The 26613-nt window shown below is 40.3% G+C and overlaps 1 protein-coding gene across 13 annotated transcripts in view; it reads right to left on the bottom strand.

Annotated features, from left to right (window-relative positions):
• ehbp1l1a (EH domain binding protein 1-like 1a) overlaps nucleotides 1-26613 on the bottom strand; it is a 47252-nt gene that overhangs the window by 7654 nt on the left and 12985 nt on the right. For 2 of the 13 annotated variants that reach the window (XM_032544394.1, XM_032544395.1), the window contains 19 exons: nucleotides 24704-24880; nucleotides 22801-22995; nucleotides 22545-22679; nucleotides 21149-21370; nucleotides 20839-20898; nucleotides 19654-19759; nucleotides 16162-16611; nucleotides 12499-15966; nucleotides 12344-12409; nucleotides 7867-11132; nucleotides 7721-7775; nucleotides 7290-7496; nucleotides 6435-7022; nucleotides 3489-5858; nucleotides 3168-3261; nucleotides 1996-2162; nucleotides 1827-1875; nucleotides 1213-1722; nucleotides 1059-1110 (listed from right to left, as the gene is read on the bottom strand). In XM_032544394.1, coding sequence (XP_032400285.1) covers nucleotides 1059-1110; nucleotides 1213-1722; nucleotides 1827-1875; nucleotides 1996-2162; nucleotides 3168-3261; nucleotides 3489-5858; nucleotides 6435-7022; nucleotides 7290-7496; nucleotides 7721-7775; nucleotides 7867-11132; nucleotides 12344-12409; nucleotides 12499-15966; nucleotides 16162-16611; nucleotides 19654-19759; nucleotides 20839-20898; nucleotides 21149-21370; nucleotides 22545-22679; nucleotides 22801-22995; nucleotides 24704-24880 — 12237 coding nt within the window. Of the gene's footprint in view, nucleotides 1-1058; nucleotides 1111-1212; nucleotides 1723-1826; nucleotides 1876-1995; nucleotides 2163-3167; nucleotides 3262-3488; nucleotides 5859-6434; nucleotides 7023-7289; nucleotides 7497-7720; nucleotides 7776-7866; nucleotides 11133-12343; nucleotides 12410-12498; nucleotides 15967-16161; nucleotides 16612-19653; nucleotides 19760-20838; nucleotides 20899-21148; nucleotides 21371-22544; nucleotides 22680-22800; nucleotides 22996-24703; nucleotides 24881-25633; nucleotides 25865-26613 lie in introns of all 13 variants that reach the window. The other 11 variants (XM_032544399.1, XM_032544400.1, XM_032544392.1 and 8 more) reach the window with 10 other exon arrangements.

The following is a 26613-nucleotide window of genomic DNA, read 5'->3' as shown; positions in this document are numbered from 1 at the left end:
ATATATATTTTACATTGCTGTATCATACTAATCCTATACACTTTGTTTTATTGTAGTACTATAATATATAATGTTGTTCTTATGTTACTACACTACTGCACCTTATACTGCCTCATATCCTCCACTAAACTAATGTTCGGTGTTATACTATATTGTGTCAACATGTTACATAAGCTTTTGCATTACAGTATAACCAATGTTTCTCAAATTTTTTCAGACCAAAGACCACTTACCCAATACAACTCAGGGAGCACCTAATTACCAAAATATTCCCAAAAACAATAGGCCTCCTACTTTAACAGTATTTTACAAATTACAGCCAAATTAAGATGGCCAGATGGTTTTACTCCCTCATTGTCTCTGTTGCCATCCTAATGAGGAAGAATGGTGTTGCTTATATTGAGACACCAGGGAAGCCATCAATCCATCTTGTCAGTTGACAGTAATGACAGCTTTATTCCCCCGTATTTCCTTCAAATGTCACGTTGATCATTTGTGACATAAATTGGAGGCATTATTGCAGTCTATTGCCTCAGTACTTAAGGTCAACACAGAAGAAAAAAAAATTAAAATAATGTTTGAATCCGTAAAAGATTTTACTTAATATTAAAAACACATCTATGCTCCTCACTATTAAGGTTTTGAGTCGCTTGCAGACAGTTTAAGAAATTCTGTTTTAAATTAAAAACATTATAATTTACCAAATCTACTTGCAGAACACCATGGGGTCGCTCCACTCTTTTAAAAAGACTCATATGCTATTATATTAATACAGACAAATACTAAGTAGCAATACTTAATCACATCACATATTGGTGAACACTGTTTACATAGAATTACTGACTATGCTGCTATTATTCACACCACTGTCACTTTATCATGTTATTTTGTCTCCAAATACTCTTGTATTAGTTTATTCTAATCTTATTTACTTTTTATACTTATCTGTATTTACTTATGTTGGTTCACTTGTAATGATGCAACAACCAAATGTTCCCGCTGGAGATCAATAAAGTTGTGTGGCTATATATATATAGATGTTCTTGAGAAGTACTAACCAGTGTCTGACTTTCTCCGGGTAAGTACACTGTCCTCCTGCCCAGCAACGACCTGCAGACAAAAAAGTTGCTCATATATCACAGATAAGTAAAGAGAGAAAATGTAATAAAGGAATTTAAAGGGATACATTTATAAGGAAATAAGGTACCGTACCACCGATATGTCTCCTTCTTCTACTGACCCACTCCTCCGCTGTGACCTACGCTTCTTGACCAGATCAGCGTCTTTCACATGAGAGAAACCAGTCTTGGACAGAAAATGAGTCCTTGGTGGTGCCACTGGTAACTGAGCCCCACTTGACCCAGCAACCTGCAGCCATTTGGTTCTAGGAGGTGGAACAACATCCTTGGTTTTACTGTCCGACTCTGCTGTGCCTGCAGTCCCATTACTTTCTAGACTTAAACCCTCCTCCTGAAGCCTCTGGGCGCAGTAACGAACAGTTTCCTGAGGGTCCTCTTGGCTCTCCCGGTCCCCTGCTACAGCATAGCTGGACTCGCTGCTATCCCTCTCTATATGAAGCAGCCTGAGCTGCTGGCCCGTGAAATGGGTGCGGATCTGGTTGAGGTAGGTCATGACAATGAGGCGGTCAGGGACTGCTAGCATGACCATGTCTGAAGGCTCCATCAGTCTGGAAATGCCAAGTTCAGCAAAGCCATCAAAGGCCTGCAATTTGCAGAAAAATAGATCAGCTTAGGAATTATTAACCAACACATGAAAAAAGTTGCAGTAATGCTATGTTGGTAATTTACTCATAGATAGCCAGTCACCTTTTTGTTGTTGTGCTTGATGTCATACGGGTCCAGCATTTCAAAATTACTACACAAAGAACAAGAAGACAAACAATAAACAGAAAATAAACACATTATACATTGTGTGAATGAAGAGGAATAAATGCCTTTTTTATCTATAGACCATCTAGTTTAAACTGTTTCTTACATCTTTTCTGGTTGAAAGTGATGTAAGATGGCACAAAACGCAAGGCCGTTCCTCCAGGAGGTGCTGAAGTTGGTTATCTTCACTCCCTTGTGACCCTGTGTGACTTCTTGACACCAGTCTAGTAGAGACTGACTGGATGTCACTAAGCTGGGACTGGGCGAAAAGCTCTGAAACACACACACAATAACAATGTTGGGAGATGATTGTAATATAAATTACGTTCAATACAATTTAAAAAATCTTCAACGGGGGGTCCAGGACCCCCAGGGTCAATGCAGGAGGGCCTCCAAAGTATTGTCAATTTTTGTGTTATGTTGTATTATTAAGTTTTTCAAAAATGAAAAAGTCTTAACATGAATCCAACATATTATTAGTAAATATAACTCCCCACTGACGATATGCTTACTGGCCTATATGCAAGGTAGCCACTAAGGCCATCCACAGATACAGTTCATCCTAAGGATTCACTGTGCCACATGTACAGTATGTTTTACATTAAAACATGATTTATAAAATCACGCCAAAATTTATTAGGCTATTTTAATAGCTTAGTATAATGTGCAAAATACGTATGTTCTGTCTATAAGGCTTTAAGCTGCCCTACACATTACTGTAGGCCCAGTTTATTATGTAACTTAATTTTATACAATACATGCAGTATAGGGTCCCTGCTCTCTCTTTCTCTCAGTTCAGGCTTAAAATTCGTTGAAGACCACTGCACTACAGTACATAGAGTGAGTCAGGGCTTGTATCCGAATAAATTACATACATAAATACATTATTAATGGAGTTGGGTGCTTTTTCTGCTCTGTGTTGAAGTTTTTCAACTTGAGGCGTTTGAGGTGTTTCTGCACAAACGCAATGCACATAGAGCGGGAAAACGCAAGGTAACCTCATTACAAAACAATTACAAAAAGCCTCCCCAAGCTGCTAAAACGTGCTCCGTCCCAAAATAATTTGACATAGAAAACATGCAGCATTATTGCCAATTTACAGATCTAGTAGACACAGAGCGATGTTAGTATTGATTTGGAGTTGTGTTTCTGTCCACCTGATCAATGTAAGTCCAATATTAACAACACTTTCCACTTTCTTCTTTCTAGTTGCTACTGCTGTTTGGAAAATTAGGCTGTTGATAACATGGTTTGCAGGTAAGTGCAGCCTTAACATACTTCCAGAGAGGCAGTCCCATCTGCAGGTATTTTATGAGGTGTTATTGGTTCATTGGCTTGGTGGAGGCCAGCAACTTGTGAATTCTTCTTTTGCCTGGAAAGACAAACAAAAAACAAAGCAAAATGAGAAATAAATTTAACAATTTCTCTGAAAACATTGTCATGAACATCAAAAGAATGATTATTAATGATTCTGTATGCATGTTATGGTGTAGGTTATGATAATGAAAAAATACAAGGTTGTTAGAATTTCTATTGTGTAGAGAGTTAGTCATCTACGAGTTCACCCCCCACACCTTAATGTATACTGACTAATCTTACCTTTCATCCTCTAAACAACCAGCATCTACATCTACAGATACAAAGCCAAAGTCCAACTCTTCATCCCTCATTTCCTTCGTTGAGTTTATTTCCATTGGTTCACTGTCTTTGTCATCCTCTACATGCAGCCAGTCATCCTGAGACGATGCAACAGTGGACCTAGCAACCTCTGCTTCCAGGATTTTTTCAATGTCAGCTTGCTCAGACACTGCCTCTGCAGACTTCTCTGAGTCACCTGTGACAATAGGTTTTTCTGTAAAGGTCCAGCCTTTCATGATTTCTTCCAGCGCCTTCTCATTATCTTCTACAGAGTCTGCCTGAGGAAATTCCTCTTCTTCCATTGCTTCTAGCACTTCCTGTTCCAACTCTGACGCCACAACATCTTCTCCTTGGACAGTGACAAAACCTCCTTCAAAGATCACACTTGAATCCAGAGATGTTGAGTCTTCCTCAGTTTCCTTGCTCATGGCAGATGTAGCTTCTGGGTTTCTCTGAAATAATTCCATTTCTTGGGGGAATAAATTGTCTACAGGTGGTGTGCTTTCTGAATAAGTGGCACTGAGACGTTTCTTGGCCCGTGGCAATAGAAAAGGCAAGCTTGACTGTTCAATCTGTTGGATTGATTCATGACCAACGGTGTCAGTAACTGTGTCTGGCAGGCAGGGAGACGAAATCATGTCATCTGGGAACAAACCACTAAGATGCTTCTTTGCTCTTGGTTTTGGTACAGGCAAGCTTGAACCTCCTAGTGTCTGCTCTGAAATATGTCCATCCTCTACTTGAACACTGCTGTCAATAGTCAGTCTGTTTCTCCTCAACTTTACAGGTACCACCTCTTCTGTAGATGCAGAAGCTTGACTACCCAGAGAAAGAGGTGGGGAGCCTTTGCTGTGTTGCGTTTTTGGCAATTCTTTAGTTGTTGGGGAAATGGATGAAGGACCACTTTGCCTCGATGCCTGTGCCTCTTCTCCATGGGTAGCCTTAGATGGGGTCTCTATAGCTGTAACATCTTCTGGGAAAGAGCCACTGAGACGTTTCTTCACACGGGGCTTTGGGATACGTAAAATTGTTTGTTTGTCTTTCTTTGCCTCGGCTATCTCTGATGCATGCTCTGATTTCTTAGAAGATGTGATGTTGATTGTATCAACAGATGTGTCACCAACTATACTACACTGCTTTATTTCTTCCTTACCAGTGCTGACAATCTGGACTGCTTTTACACATTCCTTGTCACTGTCAATGTTGCCAAATTTGCTTGACGGCAATTTGTTGCCACGTTGTGGAAGACGTATCTTCTTAATGATTGAGAGAGAAGCAGTTTGCTCTACATTAAACATTTTTGATTTTGGCTTTAGGGTGATGCTCTCAATTCCCTTTTTTTTCGAGCGTGGAATTAAGTGAGAAGAGGCCTGGACAGATGTATCAGTGTCTTTCTTGGGGCATGTTGATGTACAAGAGTTTTGCTCAGTGTCTTTTGAGCAGACCAGTTCTGTGTCTGCCTGTCGAGAGGCACTTCGCACAAAATCTGTTTCCTGAGAGTGTCGTTTGGTTGTTTGGTCTTTTCTTCCAACAGGCTGTGAAGGGATAATTTCAGTAGTTGTTTGACCAGGTATATCAAGGCTCTGTAAAGGTTCCAGAGCACCTGAGACATCAGAGCTTCTCTCGCTAGGTTGAGGAGGAACAGGATCTGTAGTTTTCAAAGCAGAACTGACTTTCAAATCTTGTTGGCCATTAGCTTTTGTAACAGTTGTCTGTCTGGTGGTGCTGTCTTTTCTCCTCAGAGGCTTGCAAGGGGCAGTTTTCTGTGGAGTTTCAGGTGGCAAACTGCCATCTCTTCTTTTCACACGAGGAGGCGCAACAACATCAATAGATATTTGCACAACTTCACTTGTTTGTCTATGGTCACCTGTGTATAGTGTTACATGAGCACTAACACTTTCTTGGGCATGATCATTCTGAGGTACATCAAGAGGAACACTACTGTCTGTTTTTTTTATGCTGCAAGATAGGGCAGTGGCAGGTTGTATCTCACCAGTAGCATCTTTTTTTACAGACTGGATTGAAACAACTTCAGGGAGGGGCTTGACTGACAAACCATCCGATTTTTGTTTGTAGTCTGGAGTTAAACTATCCTTTCTTCTGAGAGGTCGTGATGGAACAGTGTCTTTTTCATTATCACACCCTTTCTGTTGAGGTTCTGGAACTTTTCTCCTGGGTTTTCTGCCTCGCTGAGGGACAGTAATATCAGTTTGTGGGTCTGAGGGTTTGTCCATGAGTATCTCTCCATGTACATTGGCATCTGTCAGTGATTCCTTTGTGGTAGGCTTCACGATAGTGGCAGAAATGTCTCCTGTGTTTTTTTGTTGGTGGCTTAAGGAAAAGAAAGGACAAGCTTCAGAATTTGCTGCTCTTTATTCTGTCATATAGTTGTACCATGCACCCCATCTCCAACCAATTAATCTACTCAACCAAAAAGAGAGCTAACAAATCTTATGACACATTGTAAAACAAAACTCAATCACTTATTTTTGCTTTACTTGTCTACATGCACTCCGTCATTAAAACACAGAGAGTCCAGCAAAAACCTTTATTTAACCAGGTTGAGATTAAAAATCTCTTTTTCAAGAGTGTCCCGGCCAAGACAGGCAGCAGCACAATTAACACGGTTGCAGACATTAAACAAACAAATCAAATGAAGACACAAGACATAAAGACAAAGTTGCCTTAAGTTTACAACACCATGTAAAATGTTATTAAAAGCAACACAATCCTTCCACATCATAATTCAATACAGCCATGACAAAATAACTGACCATCACAATTTTCTGAGTAGTAAGCACTCATACGCAGAACAAGAAATAATGTTATTGCCAAAAATGCAGAACATGTACACTATCACACCGTGCAACCAAACACTTAACAGGGTCGTTTCCCACCCGCACTCACCCTTTATCCAGCTGTAAAGAAGTTGACACAGTTCTACCCTCATCCTGTTCCGTCGCAGTCTGGTGCCTTGCTAACAAACTTTCAACATATACTGATGTTTGAACAGGATCCTGCCCCGTGAGTGGCCTCTCCTTTGTGAGCCATTGATCAAGAGAAGCCTTTTGTTCCGTTACTTGTTCACTATCTTCCTTTGAAATTTCAGTGATATCTGCCTCTGTCAGCGGTGGCCATTTCTTCATGCTTGCACAAACCAAAAACCCATCATCCCTTTTGGTAGTTGGTGATGGAGACGCTGATGGATCACCTAACAAGTCCCACATGTAAGGCTCAGTATTTAATGGAAATTCAATCTTATGTTTGGTTTGAATTTCATCAAACTGTCCCTCTATCTTCTGTATGGTAGTAGCGTTATCTGCAAAATGTGTTGAAAACTTATCTGAAGGGGTCAGTGTCTTGTCTTTCAGATCCATAGAAAAGGCAGCCTTGGGTTGGTGCTCCACCTCAGCTAAAGTAGAGCTAGACGGCCCCAACATGGATGTTACTGTTTCATAACTGTGAGACATGGATAATGTAGTGAGTGAGTGTAACCTGGAACCATGCAAAAACAATGGTTTCAATAAACATGAAGCTAACTATAGAGTCAGTATTAGAGAAAGTAAAAAGAATCCATGCAAATGCAGTCCAGTTTTTACTTTACCCCAAACTTTAAAATGTCAAAATATATATTTTAAAACAAAATGAGCTTGATGTATGATAAAGTGGATCATGAAATATTTCCATTTAGGGTTACAAATAATCGATGCAGCCAATGTTGCATGCTTCACACTATTAGTTTCAGACCAGTCTTCCACTTACCCTTTATGGAAAACACCCACAATAGCATGTACTAATCCCGATGCATCTTCCTCTTTTGCAGACAAAGAGAATTTTGCCTTTTTTTCTGTAATTGTTCCCTCTGCCTCCAAAACTTCCCAACCCAAGACTCTCGCTGGCTCTGATGTGTCCAATGTTTTCTTGCCTGTTGGAGCTTCCTCCGCTACTATCCTCTCTATATGTGATTTGCTGAGGACCCAGAAACAAAGCAGTTTATGGCATGATCCACAGAACTCAGGCAGCAACACAATGACAAATGTAATGAAATACAGCCTTCACAGAGATGCTGAAATGTACCATTCACTGTATTATGAAGTTACTTAAACTACCGTTTATTGATCCAAACAGTCTGTGTTAGGCAACTGACCCGTTTCACAACAAACAATGCAAGAACACCAGGCTCTTCTACTTACCCGTTATCTACACAACAGTCTATGTTTTGTTTTGCACTGCCTTTGAATTTCTCCTCTGCCATACAAGAAAACATAGTAAAATACATGTAAAGAAACAAGACAGAAAGGTAAATGTGAACTCAATCTTCACACTATGAATGTCTCACCATATGCAAGTGCTATGCTGGTGAGGTGAATAGATGTGGGGGGAAGACCAGGCATTCTTGGGTCTTTGAGATATGACTGAGTTGACTGTGCATGAGGCAATTCTTGTGATGTATTCTTCTCAGTAAAACAAGGGTCTGTTGGATTCAATTGTAAAATGCTGGGAAGCCCAGGGATTTGAGTCAAATGTGGACATGATGGAGCCAATGAAACCATGTACTTCATTTCATCTTGATCATGTTCATCATTGGCTGGGAACTTTGCGATTACACAAATCTTCTCATTCTGCAGCTTCTCTAACAAGGACTTGTGTGTAGTCCTAGTTTGTATCTTAGTATATTCAGAGCTAAGCATCCTTGCTGATGGAAAACCTGGGATACATGAAACACATGGAGCAGATGTGTATAAGCTGACCATGTTTGGCGGTCTGTTTGCAACTTGAGCAGAAGGAAAACCACATACTCTGGCTTCTTTTGGGCAGGATGTCACTAATGTCACCATGCCTTTCGTGTTGTAGCAATATAGCTGGTCCTGTCCAGCATGTGGCAAACTCAAGTGTGCCCTCTTCTCCTGAGGCTTTATTAAAATTGGTTTTGTTTCATTTATCCACCCTGTGCTTCGGACTGTTGTCATGGATGCAAATCCTTTGAGATTTGAAGCACTGGAGCAGCAAGATACAAAACATATCATATTGGGTTCAATCGTTGATTTGGTTTGAGGTGCAGAAGGGAACCCTGGGACCCTAGATGCTTCTGGGCAAGATGGAGCTAAAGCGAACATTGTCTTTGCAGTTTCCTCATCTTGACTTGGAAGGTTTAACACAAAAACAGTTTCCTTTAGCTTTTCACACAAAGTGGGTGTTTTAAAAAGCCATTGGAATTGTGAGGCCCCTTCAAATGATGCAAATCCACAGAGACTGGATACTTTGGGGCAAATAGGTACAAGCCTTAGCATATTGTATTGCGGGACAGATGGGAAGCCTGGAATCTTTGATGCTCTTGGGCAAGAGGGAACTAAAGCAAGCATGTTGCTGGATTTGTCTATGTTAATTGGCAAGCTGTTAATCCTAAACTGATTGTTCTTTGGTGGTCTGTGCATCAAGGAAACCAGTTCAGTACCCCATCCCTCTTCCCTGTGCCCTACAACCGATGGAAATCCAGGTATGATAGAAACTATGGGGCACAAAGGAAGGAGGTTGACTACATTGTGGCCATAATACACCATTTTGGGATTCGGAATAGATGGGAAACCAGGGATGCTTGACACTTTAGGACAGGATGGTACACATGAAACAATATTCTTCATTATCTTTTTGTTATCATTTGATGTGTCAAATATGACTGTCTTCTTTGGTAGCCTCTTCAGCAATGAACCCTTTTCTGTTACCCATCCTAAACTCATATTCCCATCAACTGATGGGAATCCAGGAATTTTGGAAACTTGCGAGCACAACGTAAAAAGGCTGATAATATTCTGTGCACTATACATAGTTAGAGGGTTTGGATGAGAAGGAAATCCTGGCGTCCGTGCCTTTTTTGGACAGGATGGTACAAGAAAAAACATTGCTTTCATTGCTCTCTTATCTCCTTGACATCTGTCAATTGATGACACCTGCTTGTCTTTCAATCTTGGTTCAAATAGAGATTCCCTGCTCTTTGTCCACTCTTTTGAATTTTGAGACGATGGAAATCCTGGTATTTGTGACACTTTGGAGCATGAGCTTGAAAGACTGACCATATTTTTCATGTCAACAGCAGTAATCCTTCTGGATTTTGGTAAAGAGGGGCAGCCAGAGATAAGTGATTCTCTTGGGCAACTTGGTGCAAGAGACACAACTCCTGTCATGTCTTTGTCGATTTTAACATAGTCCAGTAGTAAAACAGAATCTTTTTTATTTTCCTTCTCCCATAATGGTTGATGAATAGTGTTCCAGTCTTTGCCGTCAGCTTTCTGCATTGAAGGAAAACCAGCCATACTTGAGGTGACCGGGCAGGATGGAAGAAGATTGACCCTATTAAATGCATTATAGCTTACTCTAGGTTTCAGAGCAGATGGAAATCCAGGAATACAAGCTTGTTTTGGACAAGTTGGGGCTAAAGCTGTCATGGCCCCCATGTCATCCTTGTGAGGTTTCTCTTCAATCATGACTGTGTTGATTTTGACCTGTTTTACCCCTAAAGGTGTGTAATCTCTATCCCAGATTTTGTTAAAATGTTCGATTAATGATGGAATACCTTTGATAGAGGAGGTTTTGGGGCAAGAGTTTAAAAGGCTGATCATATCGGATCCATGAAGTGCTACAGTAGGTTGTGGAATTGAGATGTCTGCTATGCAAGAATGTTTTGGGCAAGTTGGTACCAAAGCTCCAATTTTCACTTCATCCTTCTCTTTTGGTGACACTGTAATGACAACAAGTTCAGTTTTTATTTTCTTCTCCAAAAGTGGTTCCTGTTGAGATACCAATAATCTGTTATTGGCTTCATGGATAGATGGTGAACCAGGTACATTGGATAAACTTGGACAACCGGGATTTCTGGTCTCTCTGGGACAAGAGGGTACCAGTGAAACCATTTCCTTCTTGTTCTTTTCATCATCCTTTGATGCATACGTCAGTAATATTTTCTTAATTTTTGATTGTTTCTCCCAGATTGGCTTTTGATCTATAAGCCACTGTTTTTCTTTTACGGGCAATTTGTACGGCATGCCAGCAATGTTTGTCACACCTGGGCAAGCTTCCAAGAAAGTGTACTGTTTATACACAATGTCAGGCTTCACATAATATGGCACACATTGTGCGCGAGGGGGGGAAGACTTTTCATCCGCTAATTCATTATCCCTTGATGGAGTATCACAAGTAGACTTGCTGTCCAGTTGGCATTCGTCTATTTGTTTAGCAGTAGCAGTGAATTCAAAAAGGGTGCTAACTGTTGGCCACATTGGCAATAGATCTGCATTCCCATCTTCAGTATTTGTCTTTATTCCATCACCAGTGTCTAACATCATGGAAGGCAGACCGACCATTTCCATTTCTTCCTCTGATCTTCTAGTTACCTTTGTTGATACCTTTGGTAGCTCCTCCCATGTTATAGTCTTTTGTGTAGGATAGTTTATTGTATTGGCCTTTGGAAGCTCCTCCCATACTATGGTCTTGTTTGTGGGATGTTTCTTTAACTCCTGCACGGCATTCTTTATTTGGGTTTGGGATGCAAGTTCTTCTGCACCAGCAACAATTGTGCATGATGGCTGTAGTGAAACCATATTTTCATGTCTAAAGAGAAGGTAAATACAAAGTTATAGTCAACCTTTACTGTTTCTAATGTTATCCCATTAGCTACATTGTAATTCTACATACTTTTATTACAATATAATGCAAGCCTGGTACAGTGTACCTAAATCAATTAGTGAGAAAGTAATCAGGTCTTCACAGTATAGTATTAATAATTTTTCATAGAGTATGACACCAAAATTGGATACAACCACTCAGCATTCTTAAAATAGGTATTTTACTCTCATGCATGCTATTTAAACAAATGCTATTCACTCCAAACAGCCTGTATTAAAACGACCCACCACTAGAGCCAAAAACCTGCACTGCAAAAAAATCATGCCAAAGCATTTGCTTAGGTTAAATACAGTTAAAACAGCCAGTGCAGAAAAAACAAGGGTTATTACGGAGTGAAAAACATCCAATAGTTCAACAGAAGTATTCCTCAAAGTATATTCTACTAATCAGGCCCGGATAAACACAATGTGGTGCCCCACAGTGCCCCTTTTCTCCCACTTTACACATACACCAGTATAGTCCTAGGTGTAAAGACCATAGATTGACAGTTTACCCTAAGTCAAGTTTTTTTTTTCTTTAAATTTCACACTTGAAAAATAAAACTGCCACAGTTCAGAAGACTCAAATATTTAAGTATGATTTGTAGATATTTCTCCAAATGGTAATTGGCACGTGTGTGTGTATCAAAGTGTACCTTTCAGCTGCGCTCAGGGAAAATAATTAAAAATAACATACATAAAATGTTTATACAGATATACAAAGTCCTGGTCACGCTACACTGCTGGAATGCTCAATACTAAACCATTTTGCTCACTATCACTAATGATACAATTTGATTATGAGAAAGAGCCCATGTATTAGCCTATGCACTTTTGATCCACATTGTCATTACGTGTAGTAGTAATGACATCTATTAATGTTTTATTTGACTCTTCTAAGGGTATGAAACGACCCTGCACAGTGACTACAGCAGTTTCTACTTCTTTGACCTTCTCAAACAAATAATATTTGTGCTGAAACAATGACAAGGTACAAGCGGGACAAAACTAAAATTTTGAGGAAAAACAATAACTCAAAGCAACAGAATGTATGACACACAACATTTGCAAATTGTGCAGTCAAAAGGTGTTGTGATAAAGCAAATGCATTATTGTGGAAATGCATCACTGCTCACTGTGCAAACCAAGGCAACCCACCTCTTCTTAACACTCAAGAACAATGGCATGTCAGGAATGGAGTGCCACATTCTGCAATGCAAGTTTCTGGAAACAGAATTGACAAGCATTTGTTTCAAATCTAACCCGCTTACATCACATAGAGAACTCAAACTTCCACTCTCCAACTCACTCACCCTTTTTCGAGAACAGCTATTTCTTCAGCCTCAATCGGTATCCAAAAGCCCCGTCCATCTTTATGTCTCTCCAAAACTGAGCCCACAACAGATTTAGTTTTCTTTGTGTCAAGATCTAATCTGGCTGGACTGGCTTCATCCGATAACATCTCAATCCCTTTAACAACAGAAGATTGCTGGTCCACTTGGATTTTAGAATTTGACGATGGTAAATCTTTGACAATGGCCTCAACGGGACAGGTCAATGACTCAATTGTCATTCTTTGTTGAAGATTCTCTGGTACATTTTGGCTTGGGAATATGATCTGCATGGATTTCTCCCTGACAGAAACCTGGCAAAGAGAATGTTCTTCCAGTGACAGCTGTTGACTTTTAAGGTTTTCACTTTCCTGTCCAATTCTTTTTGTTCCTGGCCACCCCTGTTCTGAATGGTGCACATGTGTTGATGGTACCCCAAGAACAGAAGCTTTCTTTGGGCAAGATGGCACTATATTTACCATATTCGGAAGCCGATCTATGTCAGGCGGTGGAACTGCTATGAAACGAGAATTGAGAGAAAAGTTTGGACAAGAATGTTCAAGAGAAAGACTTGTCAATGCTATATCTTTGTGAGAAGAACAATACTTTGGGTTAATTGGGCAGCAGTCTTGCATATTTCCTACCGGCCAGCCCCGTACTTTAGAATGGGATGTAACTGACACTCTGGAGGGGAAACCAATTATACTTGACTGTCTTGGGCAACATTGCAGCAACTGTATCATGTCTGGATTTTTTCTCACACTAGCATCAACAGCTTGGGGTCGTGGAGCAGAAGGAAATCCAGGGTTCAAGGCTTGTCGTGGACATGATAGAAGCATACTCAGCATTACTTCTTTCTCCCTACTTGACATTTCCTTAACTGGAAAATCTCGGTTAACGCCGCCATACCTTTTATTGAATGGGTTTTTCCAAATCTCATCACCGTCCACACACCAGCCATCAGAAGCTTTTGCACTATACTTTGCAGGTAGCCCTGGAATTTTACTGTTTTCTGGGCAAGTGGCTAAGGATTTCAACATGCTCGGAGCCTCTTTTATCACAGCTTCCACTGGTCTTTCTCCTGCTTTAGAGGGAATTCCAGGAATATATGAGTGTTTTGGACAAGGTGGCAACATTGATACCATAATTTTAGCCACTGCCTTTTCTCTTAAATACATCTTATGGTCATGTATTACTAAAAGTCTTCCTGGGTTTGTTAATTGCCTTTTCCATATTGGCCTTCTGTTTACATTCCATTCTGACTCATGAGACTCACTGTGGAATCTAGAGGGTATTCCACATACTCTGGAATGTCTTGGAGAAGTAGGCAGAAGATTGATCATACTTGGTATATCTGCCAACACCTGACATGGTACTGATGGAAAGCCTGGTAAACAGGCTGTCCGTGGGCAGGAGGGCAAAATTGATACCATATTTTTGATCATATCACAATCCGAATAGAACACATTAAGATTCTGTAAATGTAATGTAACTGTAGACTTCTCCCTAGGAACTAGCAGCGACTTACTTTCCATTATCCACACTAATTGTTTGCTTGTGTCTCTAAGTGGCATTCCAGGAACTCTAGATTCCTTTGTACAGCTAAACAATACATTCACCATAGTTGGGCCATCTGCTAATGTTGGTGTCAGGGCGGAGGGAAACCCTGGTATACTAGCTTTCTTAGCACAAGAAGGTAATATTGCAATCATACTTTCAGCAGTGTTCTTATCAAAACGCAAAATTGCATTTACAATCTGGACTTCCTTTTTGATAAATGGGCTCTTGCACTGGAAGCTTTTAGAAGCAAACCATTCATTCAAGACTTCACTTTTACTCAAAGGCATCTCCATCAAAATGTGCCTGGTTGTATCTAAACCCTCACCGTGAGCACTAACTGGCTCCTTAGAGGGTAAACCAATGACTCTTGTCCTTCTTGAGCAAGTCGGCAAAAGGTCTGCCATGCTATGATCTTGGCTTAGTGCAAATGAAAAACCAGGTACACTGGTTTCTTTTCTTGGGACAGAGGGAAAACCAGGGATGGTTTCCTTCCACGGACAAGATGGTAACATATATACCATATGTTTTATCTGTTCTTTATCCTCATGTGACTGTTCCTGAACCAGAACAGGATTACTTCTCAATGGTCTGTCTAAAACTAATTTCCTCAAATTATGCCAACTGTCATTATATGCCATAACTATTTGTCTACCTGGCATACCTTCAATCATTGTCTGTTTGGGGCATGTAGGGAGAAGACTCACCATACATACTGTATTTGAATCCTTCTGCATTGGTGCAGAAGGAAACCCTGGAATACTGGCCTTTCCAGAACATGTTGGTAACATGGCCACCATGCCTTTAATCATATTAGTATCACTAACAGCTTCTTTCTGAACACAATGCATGCTAGAAGCAAATGCTTCTTTCATCTGCAATGGTTTCTTCCACAGAGAACATCTGTCCCAAACACTCTTTTCATATCCAGTCACTGATCCGGCAGAAGCTAATCCTGGAATCCTGCTAATTTTGGGACATGTAGGTAAAAGACAAGTAATATTAGGCTCACGTTTCAAAGCAGATGGGAATCCAGGAATACTGGCAGACCTGGAGCAGGAGGGTGTTAAGTCCACCATTTTTGCAATTCCTACACTACCCTTGGAAATGGAACCAACATAATCTGAATAGAAGAGTAAAGGATATCTGTTGTTGGGTAACTTCTGAAACAATAACCTGCTATCATCAAACCAAGCTATAACTTGAGACTGATGTGAAGATGGCATGCCAGGAATCCTGGAATATTGTGGACAGGTAAAATGTGACATAGTCATTCTTGGCACCCGCCCTGGTTCTTCGATCTGAACTTTAGGCTGTGAAGTGGATGGTGAATGAGAAATAGCAATCCCTGTTGTACTCAATGGAAAAAGTTCCACCTTAGATGTGTAAACACACTTGTCTTGTATACCAACTTCCGAGCTTGGCAACACAAGTTCCTGTGCAACTCTCCTATCTCTTTCACACTGTAGTCTTTCATCTACAGAAGCCACATTTCCAGTTCTCACTTTCTCCATACAATGTTCTGGGTCCAAACCATGCACATCAAAGCATTTTGTGGAAGACGATGAAAAATCCACTTTAAATGTTTCTCTTTGCTTTGATAAAGTGTCTGTTGTGGCCTGCTGTGCTGTGAGAAACTCAAAATCAGAGTCCAATCTTGAATTGACTTTATCTGAGGCAGTCCTGTTGGATATGGTTTCCTTAACCAAAATAGGTATTGGAACAGCAGGGCTTATTTTTTTAGTGTCTTTCTGAAGATTCTCCCACTGTAGGTTTTTTGCAATGGGCTGTTCTCCAGACTGAACTTCAGATGTTTCGTCCATCACAATTGTAGGAGAAGAAGAATTGGAGTCTTTGACACAAGATGACACTGAGAAAGCCACGCTCTCATTTCTAAAAAAGCATACCAAAGAATTGTCAGAACAACAAGGCTGGCATGCTTAGAAAGTTGTCAAAATTGTCTGAATTAAATCTTTTCTTTCATCATCATAATTTCATTTTGCATTGCTATTAATAACATTGAACTTAAATGTATTTTTGAGATTATAGAATCAGAATTTAATTGACAGAGCACCACACTAAACTTACCCCAAATCCATAGTTAATGCTTCTTTTTTATGGGCCACTCCTATCCTTCCTATCAGTTTTGTGTCAAATCTAGCCATTTGAGGCAAGTGCAAAAAAGGTCCCTGGAGTGAGCTGGAGGTAGGTTGGGGGTTGGTAGGAGAAAGAGGTATATGTTGAACAGGCTCTGGTTGTGCTATCAAATCTCTCAACTGAATGGACATTGTGGACATGTGACTTCTTGGATTAACCACAAGCTCCTTGACTGAAGCAGATCTGCACTGATCTTGAAAATCAGGGTTTTGCTGAGGTGTAGAAGTGAAGGGAGGAAATGTTGGCTGGATGTTAGGGACTGTCCTTGTTGGCCTTGATTCTGTTTGATCCATCTGTGTTTTTGGCATCTCAAAATGTTTTAGCCCTGGGTCTACGGTTGTTCTGGGGCTACAGGGCAGAAATGAGGCCATGCTCTCAGGTCTGAGGGACAAACAAATGAAGATCAAAGTTATGCCGTATGCCGGAAGGAAAGTCTTCACCGCAGTAACGCGGTCTATACTCTGGCCATATTTTGCAGAATTCCACTGAACAGCATTCAAGTAAATGAGCAATGTGACATGAAACTACAGAAATGATAAATAGCAGAAATGTACAACAGGAGATTCAAACCACAGATTCACGAACCAAACAAGCGTTTTGTGAGAAATCCTAGAAGAAATTACCAGGTCTTGCCAAGCAGCAGCAGTCTTTTAAAGTAATACATTGAAACAACACTGCCAGATCACATGATGATCAACATGACTTTGACTAAGTTGCTTTTGTTTATATTTCAATGGGAAAAGAATTATTTTAAAAATCCCACGTGCTAGGTAATTTCATGCACAGCTGAAAAAGCAGCAGGATAACACATTTTTTGCTACAACATAGCCACAAGATTATAAACAGTAGAAGCTGCTCAACAGAGGGCACCACGGTCTTGCTTTACCAGATGTAATAGTGAAAACAAATTTAAGGATGTTTTATATCTAAATGAGATCTGAAACAGGCGGAGACATGTGAATCTACATCGCAAGTACATTTAAATAGATTTTTGGCAAATCTGACTAGGCAAAGCTGTTTCTACCTTTGAGTACAGAGTTCTTAATTTACCAAAGCAGAGTTCTCTATTATTTAACTTAGAATTACTTCAAACATTCCCACAAGCACTTTTTAGCCAAAAAGTGGGGAATTGTGTTTGTTTGTCAGATGAAGTATCAAAAGCCAAAGCTGCTGTGGCCAGGTTAGCTCAGTTGGTAGAGCAGGCGCACATATATAGAGGTTTACTCCTCGATGCAGCGGCCGTGGGTTCAACTCTGTCCTGCGGCCCTTTGCTGCATGTCATTCCCCCTCTCTCTTCCTCTGTCCTGTGGAAATAAAGGCCTAATATGCCCCAAAAACTATCTTTAAAAGCCAAAGCTGCTAATCCAAGCCTAACCAGTTAATTGCAAATGCATGCCAAAAACATGCTACACTACATTAAGCATCTTAATGTTGTAGTGGCCCTGCAAACAGTGTCTACTTTAAAGCTGCGTGATGTTTTTTGACTGCTAGAAGGAATAAGGTACATCTCCAAAACAATTTCAAGTCTTGTGATCATACCCAATTCGTACAGGTAACATATCCAGCAAAAACATAGCAAGATGGGCATTCCTTCGGAGTCCTCTTTTTTTGCTAAATGTAAGTCTACAATTTCCAGTCTATAGCCAGGTAACATATACCTAATGCCTGAGCTTGTGAACTAAGGCTAGCTGTGTATGCTTGTATATCAATTTATACAAACTGGCAAACCATACAATTGGAACTGGAAATTTCATAAAACTCTGAGTTGGGCTAGTAGAACACGAATCGTCACTGCAGAGCTTCTTTGGCTTTGAATTAAATATAGACCCATGTATTTCAGTTGCCAAATATAAGTAATGAATAGACCACAATATCTGCGCAAATAATTTGTTGCCATGTATGATTATACAGCAAAGGTTGTTAACAGTAACATACATGCAGTGCGATTAACATTTGAAAATTGCTAAAGGAAAAATCTACCCCTAAATACTCTAACACTGTTAAATACATGAAGCAGCAATGTGCTTTGCATTTAATCAATCCCAATCAGTTTTCATGATGTAACAACAAAAAAAGTGTAGTTTCATTGCTCAGCAAAATGGCCTCATCGGTCGTTAAGTTCAATTTCACACATTGAAATGTATAAATGCAGTGCACTGTTGAAAGAAAACATACGAGCAGCAACCAGCCACATTTTTTCACACTGAACCCGTTCCAATGTTCACAGGGATTGCTGAAGATATTTGTATAGTATTTATGTACCACAAAATCACCAACTGAAGCTTCATATATCCTTTGACATTTATGCATGCTACACTCACCTGTACTGTCTCTGCGATGATATCAGCAATCTACAGATACTAACCTAAATTACTGCCTGAATTCAGACTATGAGAGGCTGCATGTCCCCATATTTTTTCTTATTTTTGGATGTGAGAGTGCTCAAAAGATCCCGCAGCATGTGTGTTGTAAACTGTCATTAGTCTGGGTGTTCTTAATTCTTATCCAGAGGAGTTACCGAGGCAAGCTTGGAGGAATTGGACACCAAATGTGACTTCTCTGCTAGCAAGTTTGTAGATGTCGGACGGTGAGCTGGAAGGCCTCCGTGCCTTTGTGGGTTTCCAGGAAGGTGTCGGGAGCCGTGGTATCCTTTCAACGAGACTTGGCTGGTTCCTGGAGTGCCGGTGCCATTCAATCAAGTGACTCTTTTTCTGTGTGCCAATCTCATGGCCACTTCTGTGAGATCGATGATGAAGTTGAAGAAGCTGATGGGATTACATTTCCCTGGAATTGTACCTCGACGAATTTCATGTGCCAAATAAAATTGTTTGATTGATGGATTGATTGATTGATTGATTGATTGATTGATTGATTGATTGATTGATTGATTGAAGAACCGTATGCAATCAAACTTTCCTAAAGATTACACTATTTTTTACCTATCAGGCACGACATGTTGAAGGCCCTCAGTAAATTCCCACATATTGACGGAAAATCTCAGGCGGGCTACCCAGTGTTTATTGGATATTCCTAGACTTTGGCTTAAAATGAAGAGAATATTTTCCTTGTCACTATCATGCTTGTCAGATATGTTGATTTTGAGAAGCACCAGAGTGTGGACGTTAACAAAACACTGCCAAATCAAGGTTCTCTTACTACCTTTATCAAGCTGTTACAACCCCATCACATTTTCTCCACAGTTGTTATGACAAAACCGCTTCTTCCAATGTCACAAATAAACATCCATGCTTAAATCTTTACATTCTTACAACTCATGTAATACATCTGACAACATACATTGATGCCATGAACAGTGTTGGAGTATCTGAGGGGTGGGGGGGTTATTGCTTTAGAGCCATGCCAACCACTCCTTTTTTAAAAGACACCAAACCTGATGAAAGTCACGCTTTTATATGTACTCACCCTGCTGATGCTTTAACAACCTCAATGCCAAAATGTGCATCTTTTTTCTGCTCTGAAGCCCTGGAGGACGTTGGCCTCTGGCTGGCCGGCGCTCTGGGATCAGTTGCTGAACAACATAAAGTCATATAAAGTAAGCCATGTAGTCATTGCATATAAGTGACACTTTTTTTACAGTACACAACTATGTTTTGGTTTTTAAAGTGTAACTACCATTTTTTTCAACCCTATTTCCTATGTTTTTGTGTCTAAGTGACTGATGGGAACAACAGTCTTTGACACTGGTCCAGTATGAAGCAAGATCTTGGCTGTCGGCACTGGCGAGACAAGCAACAATGTAAGTTAATAGGGCAATTGTCTTGTATTTACCTTCAAAATTGTGCTTGTTTTTCCACTGACAGGCTCAGATAATTATTCTAAGTGTCTTACCCCATTATGGAAAGGATTCCTTCAGAGATGGACCTTTAAAACATCTTTAAGACCTTTTTGTTTAACCAGAAACAGCTCTGAAGTTGCTAACGCTAAACCCACAAGACTCCATTTAAACAAGCAATATTTTTAGAGTGTGTATAGAGCCAACATATTTTCACATGTAAATCAGTAAACTATCTATTTATTTCAACCAAAACTAGAGTTGTGCAGCATGTATACTCCGCCCGGTTGGTGGTAGTTGCCATGGTAGTAGCTTTAAGTTGCAGAATAGACTATGGAGGAAGAGCCGCAACGGCCAAAAATTTGGAAAGAGATGTTTTTGTTTGGTCCGACGAAGAGAACTGTTACTAAAAACTAACACGTGATTACAGGGGACAGAAAACACTGACTGGGAGTCCGTCTGATATTGCTCCATGCTTAAAAATCATGGCTACATAAATTGAAAATATAGAAAATACTTTGGAGGAAGGATGGCAAAAAGGATGAGTAAGGATTTATTAGCTTGAACCAATGACGGGTTGGTTCCTGAAAGGTATCTTAGTCTACCTTATAGATAAGAAATGCATCATTGTTTCCGAAGGTCTCGGTTTGTGGCCATCCAGACTACCAAAACATGGGCATCACTGTTTCCAAATCTCTCCATTTTAGGGGCTCTGAAACACTGGAGTAGTGTGAACATGAGATGTAAACCTACTGTCTATAATACAAATGCAAAAACACAATAGTGTAAATCTAGCCTTGTTCACTCAGACTTACTTGTAGCGGTTGTACACTGGTTATCCTCTTCACTCAGGGTGCTCAGCTGTCTTTTGAATTCTAAAACAAAAAGAAAAAAACAAACTAGATCATACAGAAGAAGCTGAAAGACAATGTTCACATGCCACCACACTAGCACAGCATAAACAGTGTACTGTTTTACCTGTGGAATCAAGTGATTAGCTGCTTACGAAAACAACAAGCAGGGGGAGACATTTACTCATATACTGTACTGGTGGGGTTTAGTCACTCAGTGTTGATGATAATTGTAATCAAGCAGGGAAAATATGACTCCTTTTTTATTCTGTACCTGCATCTTGGTCAATGATAGAGGTTATGGCAGTTTGGGATAAAGGAGGCTGAGAAGGAGGAGGAGACCCAAAGAGCGGGAGAGCAGAGGAAGGATTCAAAGAAGAAGGTGAGGGCATCTCTACTGTAGGGGTGACCTGGGGTCTCCAGGAAGGAACAAATCCAGACCCTCCCTGGCGTTTCTGTTCCAAAGACTGACAAGTGACTGGCAGAGAGAATAAAGTTGACAGAGAGGAAACACATTGGGGCAGAGGGATGATGGGAAGGAGGAGGAGAAAGAGGGAAGAGTAGAGGGAATGGAAGGTGACAAAATAAACCCAAACTGTCACTCTTTTTCAACAACAATCATATCAGGCTTTGAGCCCTATCTCACACATGGCGCAGCTCAAAGCCCGACGCAAGTGTCTTTACTAGTTTAAGACCGACACAGTTGTCAATTTCCTGTCCAGCGCCCACATTGTTTAATTTGCAAATGCACCTCTGCCCATCTGTGCATGATTGTGCCATTGTCCAACAAAAACATGGTCCAAAGTCAATGACGCAGCATTTCATTGTTATTTTAACAGCGCATTAATAAAATGCGTGCACACTATGCCTGTTACACACACAGGGACGCACAGCAGCACAACCATGCAAATGATTAAAAATAAAAAATATTGCAATGTGAATTGTGAAATGGTATTATTGCTTACATCTATATATTTTATATTATATTTTATTATGGCTACTGGCGCTTTCACTTCACCCACGAGCAGATCAGTTTCCTCTCCTGAAAATCTCTTCTTCCTGTTAGGCAAATCTGCTATCATATAAGCAATGTGCCTGACTTTAAAAGGGAATGGGCGATGACACTTTGATTGGTTTAAAACACACCTATAGATGCACAACCCTTTAGAGCCGTGCGCCTGGCGCACAGGTCCTTTTTTCTGCCGTTAAACTAGCAAAAGTGGATTTGTCTAAACGTACCTGTTAAAATAGGGCCCACTGGGTACACACACGATGCTTGTTAGTATGTCAATGCATTGTCTGTTTGGCTCAGCACATGAGATGTGTTGACGAGAAGAAAAGTATAGAATATTCCTAGATTTACCCTTTAAGTTATCTAGGAGATTGCCTTCATGTAGGATCAGTCTATATTAAATAAGTTTAATCCACACCAACTGCTTAAAGTCATTTACATCTTGCAGCATGTGAACAAATCTGAGTTTAATTAAAGCTTGGCCATTGTCAGACTTGATCAAATGGGTGTGGAATTCATATTTTATCCAAACTCATCTGCTGAGTCAGTAAGGATGTTTGAAAGCTACATATTGGTAAATTTAATTTTAGGTTGAAAAAAATACCAAAAGGATGCAAATGTCAGGCTTGAGTCGGGTAAAAAGATAGAGCCGCATTACATGGCGTATCTGTCGGGTTTTTGTGCAGCACTGCAGGCTGTCTGGGAGCAGATATATGCAGGAACCTAGGAGAGTGGGCAGGCTGTGCTAGAGGGGCTTGAGATTTAGGAGGTCTCCATTCACTCTGCCAGGAAGCTGAAAAAAATAAGGAAATGGAAAAAAACATGAAAAGGATTGTGGGAGAAACACAAGGTATAGTAACAGGTAAACAACTGGAAAGGAGTGAACTAGCCTCGGAGTGGATCTGTCCCTGTACCTGTCTCAGGGGCAGATGGCAAGCTGGTGGGCCTGGTGAGGGCAGAGCCTGGCTGCCCCACAGACATGAGGCGAGATTTGGGAGGAGGCGGTGGAGGCATGGAAGAGAAGGAGCCAAGAGGAGCTGAAGATGAGGAGGAAGCAGACACAGAAGAAAAGGAAGGAACGCTCTGTGCTTTCCAGGCACTGAGACTGGCTGAGAGAGGAAGACGGAAAGAATAAAATAAAATAAAGTAGTGATGAAAGAAAGAATGCTAAGGCTAATGTTGCATCAACATTGCGACTTGCGAGAGTGGAATTTTCAAGAGCCACAACTTTATCAAGCTGTAAACAAGTGAAATAAGTGTTGGTGACCTTTGACTTTCCCCAGCTAGAAAGAAAAGTGTTGCAAGTGCAGCTGGAATTTATCTACATTAATTCCATAAGTAGGCCAAAAAACAAGCCAAAAATGCCTCCCTCAATGCTCAATGCTTGCATAAAGGCTCAATGAATGGTATTTCTTGTAGTACGAGCTTACTGTATGTATTTTCTATTAAATGTGAGTATTAAAGGGTAACTTCTTTTTTTAAACTGGACCCTATTTTCCCATGTTTTTGCATGTGAGTGACTGATGAGAACATTTTTTGAAATCGGTCCAGTATCCCTACAAAGATAGAGAAAGTTAAATCCTTTTTGTTTAACCAAAAATAGCCCCAAAATCACTAGTGTCAAACCTACAGGTTCTATTTAAATATTTAATACTTTTAGCATGAACAGAGCCAATTTATCTTCACATGTAAATGAGGGAATTAAAGGTTTATTTTTAGCCAAACCAGGGTGCTAAAACAGTGTAAAGACGAACCAAGACAGCTTTTGGTAGTTTTATTTTGTTTCTGTCGCCTTTGAATGAAGTGTGTTTTACGACAGTGTTTCCTCTATGTTGATTGGCTGCTGATGTAGTTTATTGTCAAAATGTTTGCTTTCTTCTGAGTCAACTATTAAACGAACAGCTCCACCAAAAATGTCACGGCGTTCAACTTGTCAGTTCTGTCTGTTATTTATTTCTTTGCAGAACCACACACACACACACACACACTCAAACCAAAGCTACCCACACCCATGTTTGTACTGTTGCTTGATTTTAATAAAGCATCAAAAGAGAGAAGTTGTCTCTGTCCGTGTTTTAAGAGACACACCTGGGGCGACGTTGGAAACCAGAATCAGCTACAGTGAAATTTCAAATACAGTCCTATTCCAGCCCTCACCAGCAGTAATATAATATAAATTGGAAATGGTCTATAGATGTAGTCATTTGGGTTCTGGTTTCCCTATGAAGAAATTCATTTTGTAGACGTGTTGTAGATGTTAAGTGCCCTATAGTTCCTCAAAAAATACAGTTCAATCCCAACTGAAAATATGCCTCATTGTGTGTGAATAGAGATGAATAAATATATTTGTTTGTGTTGCAGCGAAGCGTCAGTTCGGTTTCATACATAAAACATTTGGCGGCAGAGCTGGGGGGGTTGTTGTTCCTACAGACCAGCCTCCACTGCTAAAAAAAATCCTAAAGGAAACACTGTTTGCATGATAAAATTGCAAGGTATCCTTTCCATAATGTTTTCAGATACTTAGAATATTAATCTCAGCACTTTTAGTGAACGGAAATTGAAGGTGCGCAATTGACCATTCACGTTATATGAAAGTTTGTTTTGCCGCTGCCGACTGCAGCCGTCTTGATTTAAACTGGACCAACGTCAAAGGTTGTTGTTCCCATCAGTCACTTAGACATAAAAACTTAAGAAAATAGGCTGGCTGAAATATACCAAAGTTACCCTATAAAGTAAATCAAGACCGATAAACAGCACCATGTACTCTATTTTGTCAATTAGAAACCAATCACAACTTTGAACTGAATTATGTAATACCTGGTTGTGAGGTGTCAGGGAAGGGGACAGTATGGAGAGAGGGGTCAGAGGGTATAGAGGAGATGGAAGAGTTGGAGATGGCTTTAGAAGGGTTGAAGGTAGGGAAAGCCTCCAAGCCTTCAGCTGGAGAGGAGTCACTGTGGAAGCTATGGGGCCTTTGCCGGGCTGAAGGGGGCACTAAAAAGACAACAGAGTACAGACAGGAAGTGGCAGAAAAGTAAGAGGAAAGGAGAGAGCGGGGAAGACAAACCAAAAGACAGAAAAGTAGTGAGTGGAACTGGAAATACACAAAATGTTTACAGCCAACCAAACTGCAAACAGGTCCGGCAGTGGCACCCTACTGAAGTTGTAACCCTCCTTTAATACCTTATCACTGTGGCTTAGACAGCTCAGTAGTTAAGTGGGTATATATGTGGGTATATACTTATATATAAGTGGGTATATATGAATTACAAGTGTTTCTAATATAAGCCTGTTCCAAATAAAGGTCATGTTCTCTCTGCAGATGAGGTTAATAATAGGCCTATATTTGAGAATTCACTGTTTCTACTACAAAGCCATAATGGTGCAGTTATAGTTGTCACAATTTTTGTTGACTCAGCTAGTTCTTAGCCTCAAATTTAGTAAAAATAACTTAAACGCAGTGTCAAAACAAAACACTTAAGTTACAGTTAAGTTTTACAACATCAGCATTGACTGGAGAGGAGATTTTGAATAATGCAACTGGAAATAGTAAATACGGATGCTTAAAATCCTTTTCAAATGCATGTGATGCAACAGTGTGTGTCTGTGTACTTTATGTACGTGTGTATGTGTGCAGATAGTGGTATATACTCAAATCTTTACTTAAAAATGACAAATCTACCAAAATAAGATGTCCCTAAATAGTCAAGGGACCCCACAGGATGAGGAATATCTGTTGACCGATACCTGTTCCGGCAGTGGGCTGGAAGATTTTGGGAAGTGCAGGAGGGTGAGCACGTGTAAAGGCTGGCACTGAATAGGCATAGGGGGAGGGCCGAGCCGGCTGGCCAGTGCTAGATGGTCGGATGCGTAATGAGGACGGAACTGAGGGGTCGGGGGGTTCAAGCAGAGGACGAGATGGGACCGAGATGGTGGAGGAAATGCCAGAGGATGCTTTCCAACCAATCTCTGAGGTTACTGGATGAAAGCAAAGAGATGGGTAGAATGGTGGGACAGGGTGAAGAGAAAAGATGTAGTGAGAGATTAAATAAAGGTTTGAAAGAAAAGAAGAATAAAAAGAGGGGAAAATAGGAGCATTACAATAAAGAATAAAGATGTAAAGATTAGAGATGATCTGATAACGATACCAGTATCAGAAAAGCCTAAAATGCTGGTATCGTATCGGCAAGTACTGGAGTTCATGCACCGGTCCAATACCACGTACAGTAATTTAACCCCGAAAAAAAGTAGTTAATTTATGTTCTATTTTCTCTTATGACTGACTGTCAAACTAGATAATAAAAGAAAGTCCTATTCTTTTCATTGTTGGTGTTTGTTCATGTTTCACAAAGAGTTTAACCTGAGCCAGACCATACAACAATGACAGCAATCATATCACAGCTGTGAAAACATAATAGAAATGTATGTATTTTATAACACACTGGTATCGGACCGGTACGGACCATCTCTTGTGAAGATGAAAAGGGAAATGTCGAACAGAGGTTTTTTGGCATATTTGAGAAAACACATAAGGAAGAGGAAGTGAAAAGGGCAAAAGGAATGAGATGAATTGAGAGTGGTAGCACTCAGATATGAGTTTGTTATTTTCATGTTGTGAAGACTACGCAAAGCCACTTTGGTGGATATGAATAATACATTTTCAAGTACTGTACAGGTAATACTAAAGAAGGAATACTGTGCAATGTGTCGTGGTGTGTGTGTGTGTG

This window comes from Etheostoma spectabile, chromosome 19 (assembly GCF_008692095.1).
Source record: "Etheostoma spectabile isolate EspeVRDwgs_2016 chromosome 19, UIUC_Espe_1.0, whole genome shotgun sequence".
Taxonomy (NCBI): domain Eukaryota; kingdom Metazoa; phylum Chordata; class Actinopteri; order Perciformes; family Percidae; genus Etheostoma; species Etheostoma spectabile.
This window is presented reverse-complemented; position numbering and strand designations above follow the sequence as displayed.